At 39.2% G+C, this 16,981-nt stretch overlaps 1 protein-coding gene across 1 annotated transcript; it reads left to right on the forward strand.

The window, feature by feature from the left end:
• The first annotated feature begins 952 nt into the window (after nucleotides 1-952).
• Nucleotides 953-16,423, forward strand: NOC3L (NOC3 like DNA replication regulator). The gene is given in 24 exon segments (XM_033149250.1): nucleotides 953-976; nucleotides 1,835-1,940; nucleotides 1,943-2,041; nucleotides 3,925-4,042; nucleotides 5,192-5,208; nucleotides 5,211-5,377; nucleotides 5,476-5,509; nucleotides 6,149-6,306; nucleotides 7,208-7,369; nucleotides 7,724-7,817; nucleotides 8,187-8,362; nucleotides 8,554-8,682; nucleotides 8,964-8,991; nucleotides 8,994-9,094; nucleotides 10,488-10,568; nucleotides 11,134-11,234; nucleotides 11,849-11,921; nucleotides 11,997-12,060; nucleotides 12,610-12,681; nucleotides 13,092-13,273; nucleotides 14,582-14,710; nucleotides 15,245-15,342; nucleotides 15,823-15,907; nucleotides 16,007-16,423. Coding segments are annotated over 24 exon segments (2,421 nt in total). The 5' UTR covers nucleotides 953-967; the 3' UTR covers nucleotides 16,145-16,423.
• Nucleotides 16,424-16,981: the final 558 nt, after the last annotated feature.

Genomic DNA, 16,981 nt, shown 5'->3' on the forward strand with positions numbered 1-16,981 from the left:
TCAGATGCACCCACTTTTTTTTGGCTGAAAGTATTGGCGCTAGTCTCATTTATTGACAGGTGGGGAAAGCTTTTTCTGTTTAAGAGGCACAAAAATGAAGCCTGTCACGATTTGAGAATGCTTGATAGTGGACAATCTCTGGTGGGGTAGGAGGCGTTAAGCCTAATCTTTTCCTAACCTTTTTTTGTTTAGGCATCTTAAAGCCTGTCCCCCACAAAAACAAAGCCTTTGGGGGGGGGGGCTGCAGATGCATCTCGATGATGCCGACCTTTCCTCAGTCATGTTGCTGTTTTAAGTGGGGGAACCAGTAATGGGTGTAGCCAGGATTTATATTTGGGGGCGGGGAGGCAAGGCAACCCACCTGTCATCATCCTCAGTCTGGCTCTTGTCTAGCAGATTCAGAATGAAATGTCTTGACAACAGTTGTTCTAAATTTCTTTTGACCCCGAGTGCTCAAGGGGGGGGGGGAACCTGTCCAAATCTTTCTACAATTTCTACTTACTTATTTTTTATTTATTTATTTACTTCCCCCCAGGGAAGCAGCGATGGTCCATGCATGGGAACTGAGCAAAAAAAATATATCAGAAAGCTCCTCCGGGTCTCATTTTATGTCTCTTCTTCCCTCTGCGACTACCGTATATATTATGGGACCGAGCTCCATTTCAGCCTAACCCACCCCTTTGTGCGCCCACCAAAGCGCTCCTGTGGGCTTAGGCAGGCTCATAAAACCCCTGAGAAAGTGAGTGTCGTCGCTGCCCCGGCGCTGGGCTTGCAGCGAGAGATGCCTTTTGCCTTCCTCCTCCTCGCCTACAGAGGTCGCTGTGGGGAAGCCGGAACCGCCTGATCATCTGGTGGCTTTTCCGGCCTCTCTTTGCCCGGAGAGAGCCACTTCCGGCGCGGCGCGTGGCTGAGGCGTGTCGGTTTGCTCCGAGTCCGAGCGTGTTCGCCTTGCTTGCTTTCCGCTGCCATGAAGCCGGTGAGAGAGAGAGAGAGCGAATTGGGGTGGGGGTTGAGATTTGCGGGGCGGGCGGCTGCTTTGGCTGCGGGGGGAGGAAGCCTCGGGATATTCTGACGGGGTTGCCGGTCGGCGCTTGGGCAGCAGTAGGTGGAGCGGAGGGATAAATGGCGAGGCGCCGCGGTAGCGTTTCGTTCAGGTGGGCTTGGCGGAGGGAGTGCGGCCGGGAACAGCCTTGTCGTTAACAGCGACGTTAAACCCCCCCGTCTCCACCTCACGTGTTGTTGGACTACAACTCCCGGCGTCCCTCCCTGCTGGCTAACGCTGGCAGGGAATGATGGGAGTTGTAGTCCAGCACCGTATCCGTGTGCAGAGTGGCTCTTCTGGGGTGCGCGTGTGATTTGGAAACGAGTTTTTCAGCGATAGCTTCTATCCCCCCCCCCCATTTGCAGATCACCTTGCTCGCATAATTTGGGCTTTTTAGTCTAGGGTTCCTTAGCCTTTATTTCTCTTAATCCAAATCAATCGATTGCGTTCTTAAAAGTAGATATTGCGTCTTAATCAAACTCATTCCTAGTAAAAAAATAAAAATTAAAAAAAAAATTCCTTCCAGTAGCACCTTAGAGACCAACTAAGTTTGTTCTTGGTATGAGCTATCGTGTGCATGCACACTTCATTCCTAGTAGCGTGTCTTCCATCTATCCCAGTTCTTTCCCATGTGACGTTAGCTTAATATTTCCATCTCGAGCCTTTCAAAAACCTTCGCCGTCATTTTTGCTGTTGCTGCTGCTTAAATGTTACAAGGCTTAAGTTAAAAAGGTCTTAAGAATATTATGGATAGATGTGTAAGGTCAACTAACTCAGCCTTATCACCTCCAGAGGAAAAACAAAAAACGGGTTCCAAGCTTCCGCAAGCTGTTGAAAACAAGTAAAATAAAACTTGACAACAAGTTAAAAAACAAACAGTTCAAGCAGCAGAGTACTGCCAGAAATACCGAAAAGAACAAAGGAAGCTCAGACAAGCTGTCAAAGATGCTGTATCCAAGAAGCCAATGCCTTTGGAGGATAACAAGAAAAAACATCCAGGTGAGACTGGGGTGTGTGGGGTGTGAACATAATAGTAATAGGCTTCCATGGTACCTGGAGGTTTTCACTATGGTCCCCTTTTAGATTGTGACCTTTCATGTGATGAAGTGCTTTTCATATTGTAAAATGTTATACATATCTCAAATCAGGCAGTTCGCATGTGAGCGATACAGGTTATTGAAATAAACCTAGGTGCAGCCTACAGAAGTTGCAACATCTTTGGGTGTTCCCAACCCACTAGAGCATTTTCTCATAATGTTTTGATTTAATAACTAATTCTAGGTACTGATTATATTTTTGAGCAGTGATTCTCAAAATAAAGCTGCCTTACCATAGAATAAATGTAAGTAACAGGGATTGTGATACAACAGGTCATCCATTGCATCGGGGGGGGGGATGGGCTTGAGTCCACGAAAGCTTGGGCCATAAGAACGCTGGAATTCTATTCTAACTTACATTGGGAGTCAATCCAATGGGACTTAATATTAATACACATGTATAGGATTGTGTTTTAATGTGTAGATCGGGTAGGCAACCTAAGGCCCATGGGCCGGATGCGGCCCAATTGCCTTCTCAATCCGGCCCACAGACAGTCTGGGAATCAACGTGTTTCTACATGAGTAGAATGTGTGCTTTTATTTAAATGCATCTTTGAGTTATTTGTGGGGCATAGGAATTCATTCATTTTTTTCTTCAAAATATAGTCTGGCCCTCCACATGGTCTGAGGGACAGTGGTCCAGCCCACGGCTGAAAAAGGTTGCTGACCCCTGGTGTAGATTTTTATTTAGTGCATAATTCTGTTTCTACCTGGACAGCTGGGTACCTCTGGGTAACCTATAAATAGAGCATGATGGAAACCAGCTCTTCTCTGGTTTGTTGTTGTTTTTGCCTCCAGTATTTGGCATTTCAAGGTATAATATTAATTTGCTCTTATGACTATTAGTTGTGTTTAATTCTACTCAAATTTCTAGCCCATTCAATTCAGAAGGCCTGTGGTAGATAACAACACTTATGAGTAATGTTTTGAATTACTCATTTAAAAGTTGGGGTTATCTCATTAGTAAGTAAAGATAGTCCTCATATAGTTTTTTTTCAAGGTAATCCATTTTTAGTGCAACAATTGAGAGTTGCTCAGTTAATTGTATGAAATCCAGATGTCTTTACTCAAGGAGTGCTTCTGTTTCAGCGACTGTACTTTTCCAGTATTCAAACTGCAAAATAATGTTGCTTTGGGAATGTGGAAATGCTATGTGGAGTAAAGTAGTATTGCAGTGAATAGTGTCCTTGATACAGAATTGAAATGGCAAAGCCCACATAGTCTTCAGATTAAGTGATCACTCAGGAGCTAAGCAATGATGTAATGCCAAATCTCAAAGTAAAGATGTATGCCAAATCAATCTTTGGCATTCTATGAGTGAACATTGAGATTATGCTCCCTCTTGGTCATTCCCTCCCAGGTTCCGGTCCAGGTTTGAGGCAAACCATAGCTTGCAGGTTTGTCTGAACAGCTGAAGTATATTTTACCTGGAAGCCATGATTAGAAACCAACATTTTACCAGGCACACATGAGCTCCACAGAGAGCAATATAGAGGTAGAAAAATACAGTTGGATTCTACATTCAGGATGAGTCCTTTAAAGAGGCCCTGTGGATACAGAGTACAGTACACATGTTTCACAGGGCCTATTTTAAAAGACTCACCCTGTACATACAAGGTAATTGTTTACTCACAAGTGTTCTTTTATAGTCTCCTCCCTCGTTAAACTAATGTGCTGCAGTTGTGCCCCTCATTCAAAAGTAAAAGGTATTTCCATCTGCCTTTGTAGTGTTGTGTATGTCTCTCAGTGCCTCTGAAGTTACTCTGATTTTATTTGCCTTGGCAGAACGGGAAGAAGAGGAGGAGGAAGCTCTTCCTCTTGATATGATGGATGAAGATGATATGAAATTAATGGAGGAACTTGCTCAGAAGGCATCTTTTATAACAAGAGATCTTTCTTCCAAGTAGGTGTTTGCAAAGTAGGGAATAGCGGACGTTGCTGCACTTCTGTTGTCTGTTTGTTCATTGAAGTTTATTCAGCATATGTTGAATCTAGTTTGCCCCTCAGTGTCCAGACTTTAATACAAAAGCCTTAACAGAATAGGCCTTTTTCCTGCATGACTAACTCTTCTCTGCTTGAGTGTTTTTACTATTCCAAGCAATATCCCTTCTCAGTGTATAAGAGTAAGTTGTTTTTTTTTTTTTTAAAAGTCAGAAATATGTGCTCAAGTGTTGCAGAGAATGAGTTCACAGAAGGCAGAAGTTTGATGGTACATTCACTAGAGCATGGGTAGTTTGCAGAAGAAGTCCATTGCTCTTAAAGTTCAGGGGCACCTGGACATTAATAGAATCACAGTTAAGCACCTGCTGTAGTTATAACTTGCTGTGAAAAGAATCTCTGCTTGGCATTAGCTTGGGCTAGCTGTTTGTAGAGAATGTAATGTATGGAGCACTTATAAGGCAGAAGGGTCTGGATAGTGACTACAATCTTTCATTTGTCCCCATTGGTAAGCACAGCATTTGGAAAAGCCTTCCATGTCAGATAGTTTGAGCAATTTATTTATTTATTTATTTATTAGTAAATTAAATCCATACATAGTGTTTAATACATGTACAACTTTGAATATTTACACCATTAGATATTAGTTGTATACTTTTAAATGCACATGCTCTTTTCTTATATTAGTTAAACTAGACAAACATATATTAAAGTAATAAATTCACTAATCTAAATTTCACTAAAGTAAATCATATAGATATAAATGCAGACTTCCTGTCCTTTCCCAAGTACTTTACATTTACAGCGTTGAATGTACTTAGATTTCTTACTTTATTCTTACTATAATTTCTAGTACTTTCTTACAACATTTCGTACCATATATCCTTATATAATAATATATAATTTATACAAGTCATTCAAGTGCTGCCATGGAAATTATATCATTATTATCTTTGACCAGTTTAATCTTTTTAAAAAGTCTAATTAAGTGGAAATTGTAAGTGTGTTTTCAGTGTAACTATACCTTTGTAGTTCTGTTTGTCAAAATAATATTTTTTAATGTAAAAGTTATAAAGTATCCAATGAGAGTCTGACAAGGTCTTTCACTTTATAGTGAACCTGTTCATGCCAAGAACGTAAGAATGAGAGTGTGATTGAGAAATATGAGAAGAAGCCAATGCGCATGCAAGACTGAGCCTGAAAAGAACTTATTCATCTGCTTCCCATCAAAGACAAACGTGGAATTATTCCACAGACCATGGAAAAGCCAGTGAGGCACAATCAGATTGCCAGGCAAGCTGTCAATTTGATTTAAGAACTGGATCATTGCAATGCTGAATTTTTAAAGAGCTTGCTCTTTCTTTTGTAGTTTAAAGAAGAAGAGGAGGAGGAGGAGAGGAGGATGGAATAGAAGAAATGGAAGAGGCACAAGGTATTACGACTTTTTAAAAAAGATTTTGTAACAGATTAAATATTAATGGACATTCAAAGTGGTGTTACTGTTCTTGAAGCTATTAGTGTAAATTAACTTCATTGGTTCAGAGAACATTTTGTGGTTTGTCCTCATTGTTGAGTTACTGGATAGAGCAAGTAAAATAAGTATAATACCGCCAAAGAAATGAATTACTCTTAAAGTGTTTCCAGATGTAGCATTTATGGAGTCAACCTAAATTGAACAGAAACCTGACTAGGTAGCTCACAAGGAGAATGGAAACCCAAACTATTATTTGAAAGTCCTGGCTGAATACAGCTTGAATGCCACCCCCTGAAAACCCAAACAACTCCTAAAAGGTCCGTTTACCTGAATAAAGCTTTGACCAGGGGCTGATGAGGATGCCAACAGAAGTTTCTAGTCTCCATTTCAAATGTCCACCCTTTCCAGCTCTGGTTGTGGAGGCCACACACGTGCACACATACGCTCTAAGCCAGGCTTCCATCAACCTCGGCCCTCCAGATGTTTTTGGGCCTACCACTCCCATGTTCCCTAGGTAGCAGGACCAGTGGTCAGGGATGATGGGAATTGTAGTCTCAAAATCTCTGGGGGGCCAAGGTTGAAGAACCCTGCTCTAAGACATGAACAGCGTTTTTCTTTATCGCCAGCTCTTGAAGAACCCATTACCTGTTCTCACTGCTGAAGAACTGATAGTTCATAGGAAAAAGAATCTACAAGAGAAAAAGATGCACATTGCTGCCTTAGCATCTGCCATCTTGTCTGACCCAGAAAATAATGTAAGTAACATTTCAGTTGAGTTGAAACAGGCCATGCCATAAAAAGTAAGAGAATGAGTTTTACACGGCAAAGATTCAGATGCATCATATTTAGTGAAAAACAAATGTTTGCCTTTAATGGCTTGGCACAGTGAGGTCTCACGGGTTAGTGGCTGTTGTTCATGCTCTCATCTCACAGATTTTGTGTGATTGCCCTTCTGGATTGGAAGGGATAGTTTCCTTTCTTTAGGCTCTTTTTACAGTATTTCTCTTGGATGCTGTTGAAACAGTTTTATACATGGAATTAAATGAATACCATTAACCTTGCTTTAATTTTTTCCTCTCAACGTTTTTGCCATCCTTTGAGAGGTTGTTCCCTAATGCAATGTTCTGTAACTGCTTCACAGGCAGTACTTCAATTAAGAATTTGACTTGTCACAAAAAAACATCTCTGGGGGGAGATTAAACTGCTTTCATACCCTGAAATGAAAAGGTTGGCAGTGTGAAACTGCAAACTGAAAAGGCTTAGAGAGACAGGAAGAGCCCATGGGTTCCAGGTATTTCCATTTGAAATGTAGCCGCTGTGTTTACTGCTTTTGTGATTGCTGATGAAAACAAACTAGTCCTTGCCATTGTGAGACTCTGTCTTTTATTCTTTCCAGGGTACATTGGGAAGTAGCTTCATTTGAAAAATGGGTGATATCACAGAAATTGATGGCATAAAGATAGACTGTTACTAAAATATTTTGCACCCATATGAATATCTAGAATGTGTTGCGATCTTGAATTCTGTGTGTATGTTCACCGAAGATGGCAGTAGTTGTTGCTCCTCACATTACATGACATTGTATGCATAAATTTTGTCTGGTTTACCTGTACTTGGCAGTTATATTTCATGGTTGTATCATCCTTAATTGAGCAGATAAAGAAGCTGAAAGAGTTGCGTGCAATGTTAATGGAACAGGATCCCAATGTGGCCGTGATTGTGCGAAAGCTGGTGATGATTTCTCTGATGGAGCTTTTCAAAGACATTACTCCATCTTACAAAATCAGACCTTTAACCGAGAAAGAGAAAAACACAAAGGTGAGGTTATAGTATGTTTCAGAGTAGCTTAAAGTAAAATTGGGAGGGTAAGACAATTTCTTCCTCCATACATATAACAAGTTAAGAGTTTTTATCTTATGAAATGATTTCTTTCTTAAAATAGCCCACAGTTTTTAAGCTTAGTTGTTGAAATGTTGGCATTTGGGATACCAAAAGGAAGAGTACACTTTTCTCGCAAAACTGTTGGGTAACAAATTTTCCCAAATTCTTCTTGAAAAGACTTCAAAATAGATACTGCAGAGGGTGACATCTTCTGAAACTTAAATGTGTTGCAGTTGTCACACAGTAGATTTATGGCAAGATATTTTACATTGTTTCTTTGTTTATCCACAGGTTAGAAAAGAAACTCAGAAATTAAGAGAATTTGAAGAAGGCATTGTCAGCCAGTACAAGTATTATTTAGAAAATCTGGAGCAATCTGTGAAAGGTACAGCAGGCAGGTGGATGGCTGAGGATGGGGATATGCCTCTTAAATGTTGAGCGCTAAAATTATTTTGTTGTTGAAAATAAGCAGCTATTGGTAGTATCCCTAACACAAAGCATGGAGAAGATCCCCGGTTTAAACCCTAGAATCTCAACTCTTGATCCTGAGTTGCAGGGCTAGGAAAGTATTTTTCCTAGTATTTTTTTTAAAGGATATGGCTTTGTGTGTTTTTTTTTTCATTTTAAGCCTTTGTGTCATTGTGGCAGGAAATATGCAAGTAATATACTCCTCCCCCAACCTGGAAATAATAGTAGTAATTTCAGAAGCTGGGATGGCAAAATACTCATTGCTTTTATGCAATATTTCACTTAGATTGGAAGCAAAGGAAGCTGAAGAAAAGCAATGTGATTTCACTAAAAGCATACAAAGGCCTTGCAGAGATTGCTGTGAAGTGCTTGTGTGAGCTGTTGGTGGCCCTGCCTCACTTCAACTTCCACAATAATATTATTGTACTCATCGTGCCACTCATGAACGATGCTTCAAAACAGGTAGGCATACCCCATAGCCATGATAGCAGCGGTTACTAGTATATTGAAAGATTGTGTGCCATTTCAAAGTATATATGAATCACTTTCTGGAAGGTTAAAAATCTTTGTTCATGGCATTTTACATTTTTTTTTCATCCAGAAAGCAGTGTTGGTTGAATAAACACTGATAATTGAAACTTCCAACTTTCCAGATTTCTGAAATGTGCTGTGGTGCAGTAAAGACCCTCTTCAAGCAGGATAAACTTGGCTATGCCTCACTTGGTGTGGTGAAGGTAATTTCTGGCCTTGGTGAAAGCAGGAATTATGATGTTAGACCTGAGGTAAGTTCCTCCCTCCCTCCCTCCCCAGTGTGGAGCAATAGTTAAAAATGGACTTTAAATATTTACTATCCTTGTTGAAGTAGTATGGCATATTATCGCAAACAAAAACCACAACAATTGTCCCCTGAATGTTACTCTTTCCATTCTTCATGAGTTATTGGCAAGGATGGCATCTGTGCACATTTATATAAAAGAGACAGAAATGGTCTCAGACAGTTTTATGTTTTGCAAGATCTGTGCTTTATGCTTTTGAGAAATAAATGTTACTGGATTATCTTTAGGTGTTAATGACACTACTTCACCTAAGAATTAGGAAGTAGAAGTGAAAAAAGATGCAGAAGACATCACGCCAAAGAAGAGGTTTATGTCTTATCAAGAGAAACGGAAAAATCTGTCAAGGATGCAAAGAAAGGTACTTCTTACCATAGCTGTCAACTTTTCCCTTTTCTTGCGAGGAATCCTATTCGGAATAAGGGAATTTCCCTTAAAACAAGGGAAAAGTTGGCAGCTATGCTTCTTAGTAGTGTACACATATAATTTGAATTTCACTAGAAAATGGAACAGTTTCTGGCTTGGATCCAAATAACTGACCAGTGAGTTCCATTGTCCAAGGACATTTTGAAACAACACTTCCTCATGACTTCCTCCTTTTGAAACTATATTATGATTTGGCGAGGAAGCAACTGCTGTTTGAGAGAAAGCGTAAAACAGTAATTCTCAGCTGTGCTTGCTGAAATTCTTGGGTGCCCCTAAATTAGCTCTTGGGTCATGTCTCAGGACTTTCATTTTGTGGCCGTGTGAACACTGCAAAACACAAATCAGCAGTTGTTTCTTACTGGTTATGTATGGGAAGATTTTTGTTAAAGTGATCCCATCATGCTTTTGCTGAGAGGCTTTTAGTACAGCTGAAAATAGTCCCACCCCTATTTCTCATGTGGCTTTAAACATCATGGTCAGTTCACATATAATCTAAATCATGGTTTAGAGCTCCATGTGCAAACCTCCATGAGATAGAGCAAAGCATTGGGCTTGCGCACACACCTCACATCTTCCCACGTATCTGGGATAATGGTTTCTCTGTTGTGTTTTCCCTCAATCTCTACTTAGCATTGTGTATAAATTGGAGATCATGGTGGTTAGGTGCTAAACAAACCAGCTTCTTTAGCAACTAACAATGGTTTAGAAGTTTTTCGAACATGGCCTGCATTTCCAATCCAAATTTGCAATTCTGGTTTGGAGAGCAAGCATTTGATGAAAAGCCAATTAGGTTGCCTGTACTAGGAAGCAGGGACCCAGGTGGTGCTGTGGGTTAAACCACAGAGCCTAGGGCTTGCTGATCAGAAGGTTGGCGGTTCGAATCCCTGCGATGGGGTGAGCTCCCATTGCTCGGTCCCAGCTCCTGCCCACCTAGCAGTTTGAAAGCACGCCAAAGTGCAAGTAGATAAATAGGTACTGCTCCGGCGGGAAGGTAAACGGCATTTCTGTGCGCTGCTCTGGTTCGCCAGAAGCAGCTTTGTCATGCTGGCCACATGACCCAGAAGCTGTACGCCAGCTCCCTTGGCCAGTAACGTGAGATGAGCGCCGCAACCCCAGAGTTGGACATGACTGGACCTAATGGTCAGGGGTCCCTTTACCTTTTTACCAGGAAGTAACTATCTGACTCATAGTCCATAAGAGGAGGAAGGAGCATGTGGCATGGTCCTGATCAGAGACATTACATCTGAACTGACCCAACGACTGCAAAGTAATTATCTTAATACTGCCAGAATCTTGTGTTTTCTTATAAAAACATTGTACATTTGCAGTGGAAGAAAGCAGAAGAGAAACTAGAAAGAGAACTCTTAGAAGCAGAAGCCTCAGAGAGCACAGAGAAAAAACTGAAACTGGTAAGTTTATTTTCATGAGTGTGGTGTACTGCTAAGTTTTGTATTATGCACAAGTAAAATAAGACCAGATATTGCCAGTTGTAATATTTGTTTCAAATTCTTGCTTTGGTTCTGTGGTTGCTTAGAAATGAGTTTCTAGTCATAAAATGTGGGTGGCCTGTATGCACAGTAAACACAAAGACTGATACTATAAGCACGGATTTATCCCTCATTTTGGTTAATTTTTATTATTAGTGGTTGTTTTTGTTCAGTACAATAGTTGAGGGAGTATAAATAGTGCAATAACAGACTAGTGGTCTGTTTTTTCCTTGCAATTCAATAATTACTGTTTAGGGCATTATGTATCACAATAGTGGTGTCTATCCATAGCTATCCCTGCTATGATTCATAATGATGTAAACCAGTAATTAGGAACTGATCTTGCTAGCAATTAAGTAATCCTAGGAAATTTAAAGTGGTTTTTGATTAATGGCTTTCTAATCCAGGCAAGTGTGAACAGAACTTAAAATACAATGAACTTGGAATGTTCCATATGTGTTCATTTGTGGGTGTGTTTTCTCTACAGCACACAGAAACCTTGAATATTGTATTTTTAACTTACTTCCGAATACTGAAAAAAGCACAGAAGTCTCCCCTTTTGCCTGCTGTGTTGGAAGGCCTTGCAAAGTAAGAATTTCAAAGCAAATTTTGAGTGACCATTCTTTATAAAAGTTCCTAACAAGGCACATTATATCAACATAAAAACTTTCATTGAAAAGTGTGTGAAAATAATGGCTTTTATTTTAGTAGTTTTTACTGGAGTAGGCTCATTGCAATTAATGGAGCTAAATTGATCATGTCCACTAATTTCAGTGGGCCTGGGTAGAACTTTGTTAAATGCAACCCAGTGCTTAAATTTGTTTAAACACTTTGCTTAAAATTACTCAGAAAAATTAAATAAAATCAGGGTAGAAGAAAGTAGGAAGAATAAAAGCAATTGAAACCCAATGCCGTTCTAAAATAACATTGCTAAAAGGTTGGTATGTATTTCATCTGTTTCATGTGTTGCTTGTATAGCATCCTGTTTTGTTTTCAAAATGATACATGGCAGTTGGAAGAATGCTGTTCTTTTTTGTATTACAAGTAGTGTGTGATTAATGATCATACTGCAAAAGAGAAGGCTACTTAAGAATGTTGCTTAAGATAGTTGCACTGTAAAACAAACTATAATTGCAATGGCATGCTTTGTGTTTGACAGATAAATCTTCTGTAAATTTACAAATCTAACTCGTTGATTTTAGGTTCGCCCACCTCATAAATTTGGAATTTTTTGATGACCTTTTGATTGTTCTACATTCTCTTATGGTCTCAGGGGTAAGTTTATCCTTTGTCTGAAGATATATAAGACTTTTGGTCTATATCTTTCTGATGCATTTCCTTTATTTTTAGGTGTTAAGCCACAGAGAAAGTCTGCACTGTATTCTTTCTGCTTTCCACATTTTGTCTGGTCAAGGTACGGTTTAATTTTCATATTGCATTGCTTTTGTGATTAGCGTCAATGAGACCATTGCTAGTTTTGTTTGATGAGCTCAATTGATCAAAGATTTTACAAAAGTTCCATCTAAGGAAATGTGATAGACTTTGAGGAAGGACTAGAGAGACAGCAAGAAGACACTTTGTTTTGAATCTGAACCAGGATCAATGTTGCCTGTTTGTTTTAAGGAATCTGAATTCTTCCAATTGACTCTGCTTGTATATTTGTAACTAAAGCAATATATCGCACAGATTCAATCAGTCTCCAGCATGCACTTAGCTCCAGAGGAAACAAAATCCCAGAGCAGTGTTTTTCAAACTTGAGTCTCCACCTGTTTTTGGACTACAACTCCCATAATCCCTAGCTAACAGGATCAGGGATGATGGGAGTTGTAGTTCAACAGCAGCTGGAGACAAGTTTGAAAAACACTGCTCTGAAGTATTCCCTTTCAATGTCCCGCCATTTGAGGAAATAAGTTGTTTTACAGTTACAGCAACAAACCTACTTAACTGGAATTATTTTGGGTAGGTGATGTCCTTAACATTGACCCTTTGAAGTTCTACACCCACCTTTACAAGATACTACTTAAACTTCATGCAGGTAACTCCTTATTTCAATGTGTTGAATATTGTTGGTATTTTCTTAAGTGAGAATTGAGAATTTCTTACATGGGTTTTGGATATTTGAAGTGGCGCTGCTTGTTTAATACCACAGACTATGGTGGTCTGACAATTAGAATGGTTTCATGATAACAAAGCTCAAGTACTGTCTTCTATATACTTCTATGGTAGATGGAGTGAAATTGTATGTCTTGGTATTTTCTCTACAGAGGTGTTCAGCAGTGTTTCTTTCTTTGCTAAATAGCTGGTGTGATTCTTAACTGGTGAATCTTTCTTGAATAAATTAAAAATAGAATCGGGAAATAGCGAGTGCCTTCAATCTTTCTGGCTTTCTTTTGGATATATGTTCCTGCATTCAAATGGGTTTTGAACTACAAGTGTTCTTTTAAGGTGCTACAAATGAAGATGTTGCAATAGTGCTGCAGTGCCTGGATGCGATGCTCACCAAACGTAGGAAGCAGGTGTCCCAGCAGAGAGCTCTTGCTTTCATAAAGCGCCTCTCCACAGTAGCCCTCCATCTCCTTCCAGACTCCTGCATTGGTATCTTGGCAACCAACAGAACATTAATGCATGTAAGTTCTTAGAAACATAGCTAATGAGACCCTTTAGCTATAGTCCTACTGGGATCTAAAATGGTTGGATGTTTCAGATTCATTCTGTTGAAACTCCTACATCATATTTAAAACATGTCATACCTTCACAAATCTACACACATGTGTGTGCAGACACACACCAGCATAGAGGGTTCCATTTAACTTTGAGCTGTGCCAAACCAAGTTTTCATTCTTGTCAGAAGAGATGGAGTCATTCCAGCATTCTTCTAGGGCTGCCATATGTCTGGATTTCCCCGGACATTACTGGAATTTCAAAGGCGGAATTAATGTCGGGGGGGGGGGGGATTTCTGAAAGGTGGTGTTTTTGATTTTAAAAAAAGCCCAACAACTTTTGGGTTTTAAAAAACAAAACAAAAACCACAACCTCAACAATTTCAGTGGTTTCCTTTAATAAAACCTCAACAATGTTGGGGTCTTCCTGGTTTTTACTTTTGGAAATATGGCAACCCTAATTCTCCAGCTTTCCTGCCTTGTTTCTTCAGTTATTCTTCTATGGGCATCGACATCTTAGCTCTTTCATTGTGTTAGATTTAGTTTTTAGAGGGCCCACACTGTCACTCAGAGAATCAAGGTTACCTTTTCACTGGAGTTGGCCTATAACAGTCTGAGGGGTGTCTGTTATAGATACTTTGTATAAAGGATAGCTCCAGGGGCTGTAAGCTTGATGACTGGCAGTTTCAGTATTCTGATGACAGTAAACACAATTGTATTTCAATTAAACTAACCATTGCTTTAAACCAGGGTCTCTAGCACATATGTAATACTTGTTTGAAACTGATACTCAGTTTGGCAGAAGTCCTGCTTCCAGTTGCATTTGCTTTGACTTGTGGAAGCTTGTCCATTTAATGCTAAAACTGTGGTTTTAGCATTAGGTTAGAATGTGGCAATTGTACTTGACTTTTGTAGGTTTTTCTTCTTCTTGCGGCCTACCCTGAGGTAGGCTACAAGTAAAATGCCCCTTCCAACACAATGAACAAAATGGTCCACATGTGAAATATTCTTAACATGGTTTGAAAATTATTATAGCAGACATGAGTTCTCCAGAGTTGGTTCATTTTGTTTTAAATGAAAGCAGAGACTTTTAACATGATCCATCAGGCCATATACATATTCAGAGATCTTAAGTTTCGTACATCAGTAGTTATCTTTTCGGAGAGATGCAATTTTTTTTCTGAGGCAAACATTGTAACAACTTTGTAATTATTATTCCATTTCATGTGGGACTCTCTTCCTTTTTTCTTTTTCTTTTCTTGGATGGTATTGAAGACTTTCCCAAAGACAGACCTTCTCCTAGACAATGAATCTCAAGGGAGTGGACTTTACCTTCCTGAGCTGGATGAACCAGAGTACTGTAATGCTCAGAACACAGCACTGTGGGAACTGCATACTCTGCGAGTGAGTGTCACGGAAGCTAATGTCTTGTTGCCTTATTCTACACTAGTAACCTAGGAATATCTTTTTTCTGTTCAGAAGACATTTTTTTTTAAAGTCAGAATTTGTAGGAATGAATGTTCTTGAGTACCGGTATTTTAATTCTATTTATAACATTTTTATATTGCGAATATGATTTTGTAACCCCTTTCACTCGTTTAATTAGGCTGTTTAGCTCCATCGTTCTGCTTTGCACTTTTCTTCTTCCTACCTCATCTTATTTACTGAAAAAGTAATGAGCAGTAGTGCATGTAAACCACCCAGCATCTTCCCATCTTCTCCACTTAATTGATCCTCACTGCTAGATGCTTTAACTCTCTTCTTGGAAACGGCTTAAGATTACCCCGTCATAATTGTCTTGCATCTCATGGGATGTTCGAGTTTTTGTTCCTAAAGCAGAGATAATATAATTTTGATGATAACCTTTTGTTCAAATAGCCAAATGAATTACATGAATATAGAAAAATTTCTCATTAATGCTCTCTCCCTAACCCCCAGAGACATTATCACCCAGTCGTTCAGAAATTTGCAGCTCACCTTGTTGCTGGTGCCCCAGCAGAAGGATCAGAATCTCTTGGGCATGAATTTAGTCGGAGGTGAGAGAAATGTGTTTGCTTTGAAAAAAGTGCATAGATTCAAAAGCACAATTTAGGAGCCAGGCTTTCAGTGTGGTGGTACCTCCTCCTTAGAGCTCCCTCCCGTAATGTGTCACACAGGCGCATTGGACATGAAATAAAGGAGCAGATTTTTTAAAAATGTAGCTGTAATATTCAGTGTCAAGCGTTTTATACAATAATCCTAGATTCCAGTATCAGTGATGGGAAAGGAGGGAAATGTCTGCATGCAGAAGAAGACTTCAGTCTTGCTCCATTATTCTGTTCAGTGGTTTTTTGTGTTCATTTCTTCGTTTGCCTCATTTTTTGACATATTTTAAAGGTGCTTAGCAGGGCTGTTCAACTCTCCAGTACAATACTAAAATTTAGGGTCTTTGGTTTTTTTCCAATCTTGCTTTAGAACACAAGTTATTTTTTGCAAATAGTACCGGTATATTAAAATGAAACCTGTATCCTTCATAGGTCGCCTACAGAACTTTTTGAGGCCTACAGTATGAAAGGAATGACTTTTAATCCTCGTGTTGCGTCAGTGGCACCCAGGAAAAAGGTACTGCCTTGCACCATTCTCTTCTTAAATCACACATGATGATTGAAAATGCAACATTTTGATTTTACTTCATAAAGCTGTAACACTTGTTCATTTCAGGGTAAATTTTCACAAGAGGCATCATTTCTGAATGAAGACTTGAATGAATTGTTTAAGGTTTATTTTGGAAGGCCTGTTCCAAAAGGAGCCCTGGATTTCACGAAACACTTAAAGGGATTGCCAGTTTCCGAAGTATAGTACAAACCATTGCAGTCTATTTAAAGGAACTAAACACATGAAAGAAATAGTAACCTGGTCTACAAATAATTTAAATAAAGTGGTTCTTTTTATTATGGATGCTGGATTTCCAGGAATGAAGCAATTAATGAACAACACTGTACTTTGGAATCCTAGGACCACTGATTCCATATTTATTTCTGTAGTTATTATGGTTTGTAAGCTTTGAGTTTATGTATAATATTGTACAATATTTTGATTGGAAATGGATGATTTTTTCTAAAATGACATGAATTTGAATTGATTCTAGAAAATTATTTTAATTGTATCAATATATAAACCTTTTTTAAAAAAAGAAAAAAAGATTTCAGGCCAATTGTTCTGTTCTTATCTCCTACCTATGATATAAACTATAAGCAGGTGTTGAAAAGCAGTGGTGTGTGGATATCCACTCCCATAAAGCACAATCCCACCATTTTATGTTCATTTTTTAATTTAATGTCTCTATTAAATGGGTTATGAGAAAGTGACTGCAATTAACATATAGCACCTCTCCCCCTACATTGAGATGCCCCACACCACAATAGTTTGTACAGTTATAAGGTTACTCTTCCTGTATTGGGCCTAGTATCACAAAAGCAAACAGGGATTCATCATAGCATCTACCAAAAATTTCTGTCTATGGTCTAAGTGCCCAACCAGACATTATAAACAACTGCCCTGATGCTTTTTTTTTTTTAAAGGATATGCAGGCTAAATGTTAAGTCGGGAAGTCGTGGAAGAAGGAAGGCTGCTTATCTCTTTTCTGTCAGCTATTTTACTGCTCTGAATTCCCTCCCTACTCCTGCTGATGGAAAA

This window comes from Lacerta agilis, chromosome 5, assembly GCF_009819535.1.
Source record: "Lacerta agilis isolate rLacAgi1 chromosome 5, rLacAgi1.pri, whole genome shotgun sequence".
NCBI classification, from domain to species: domain Eukaryota; kingdom Metazoa; phylum Chordata; class Lepidosauria; order Squamata; family Lacertidae; genus Lacerta; species Lacerta agilis.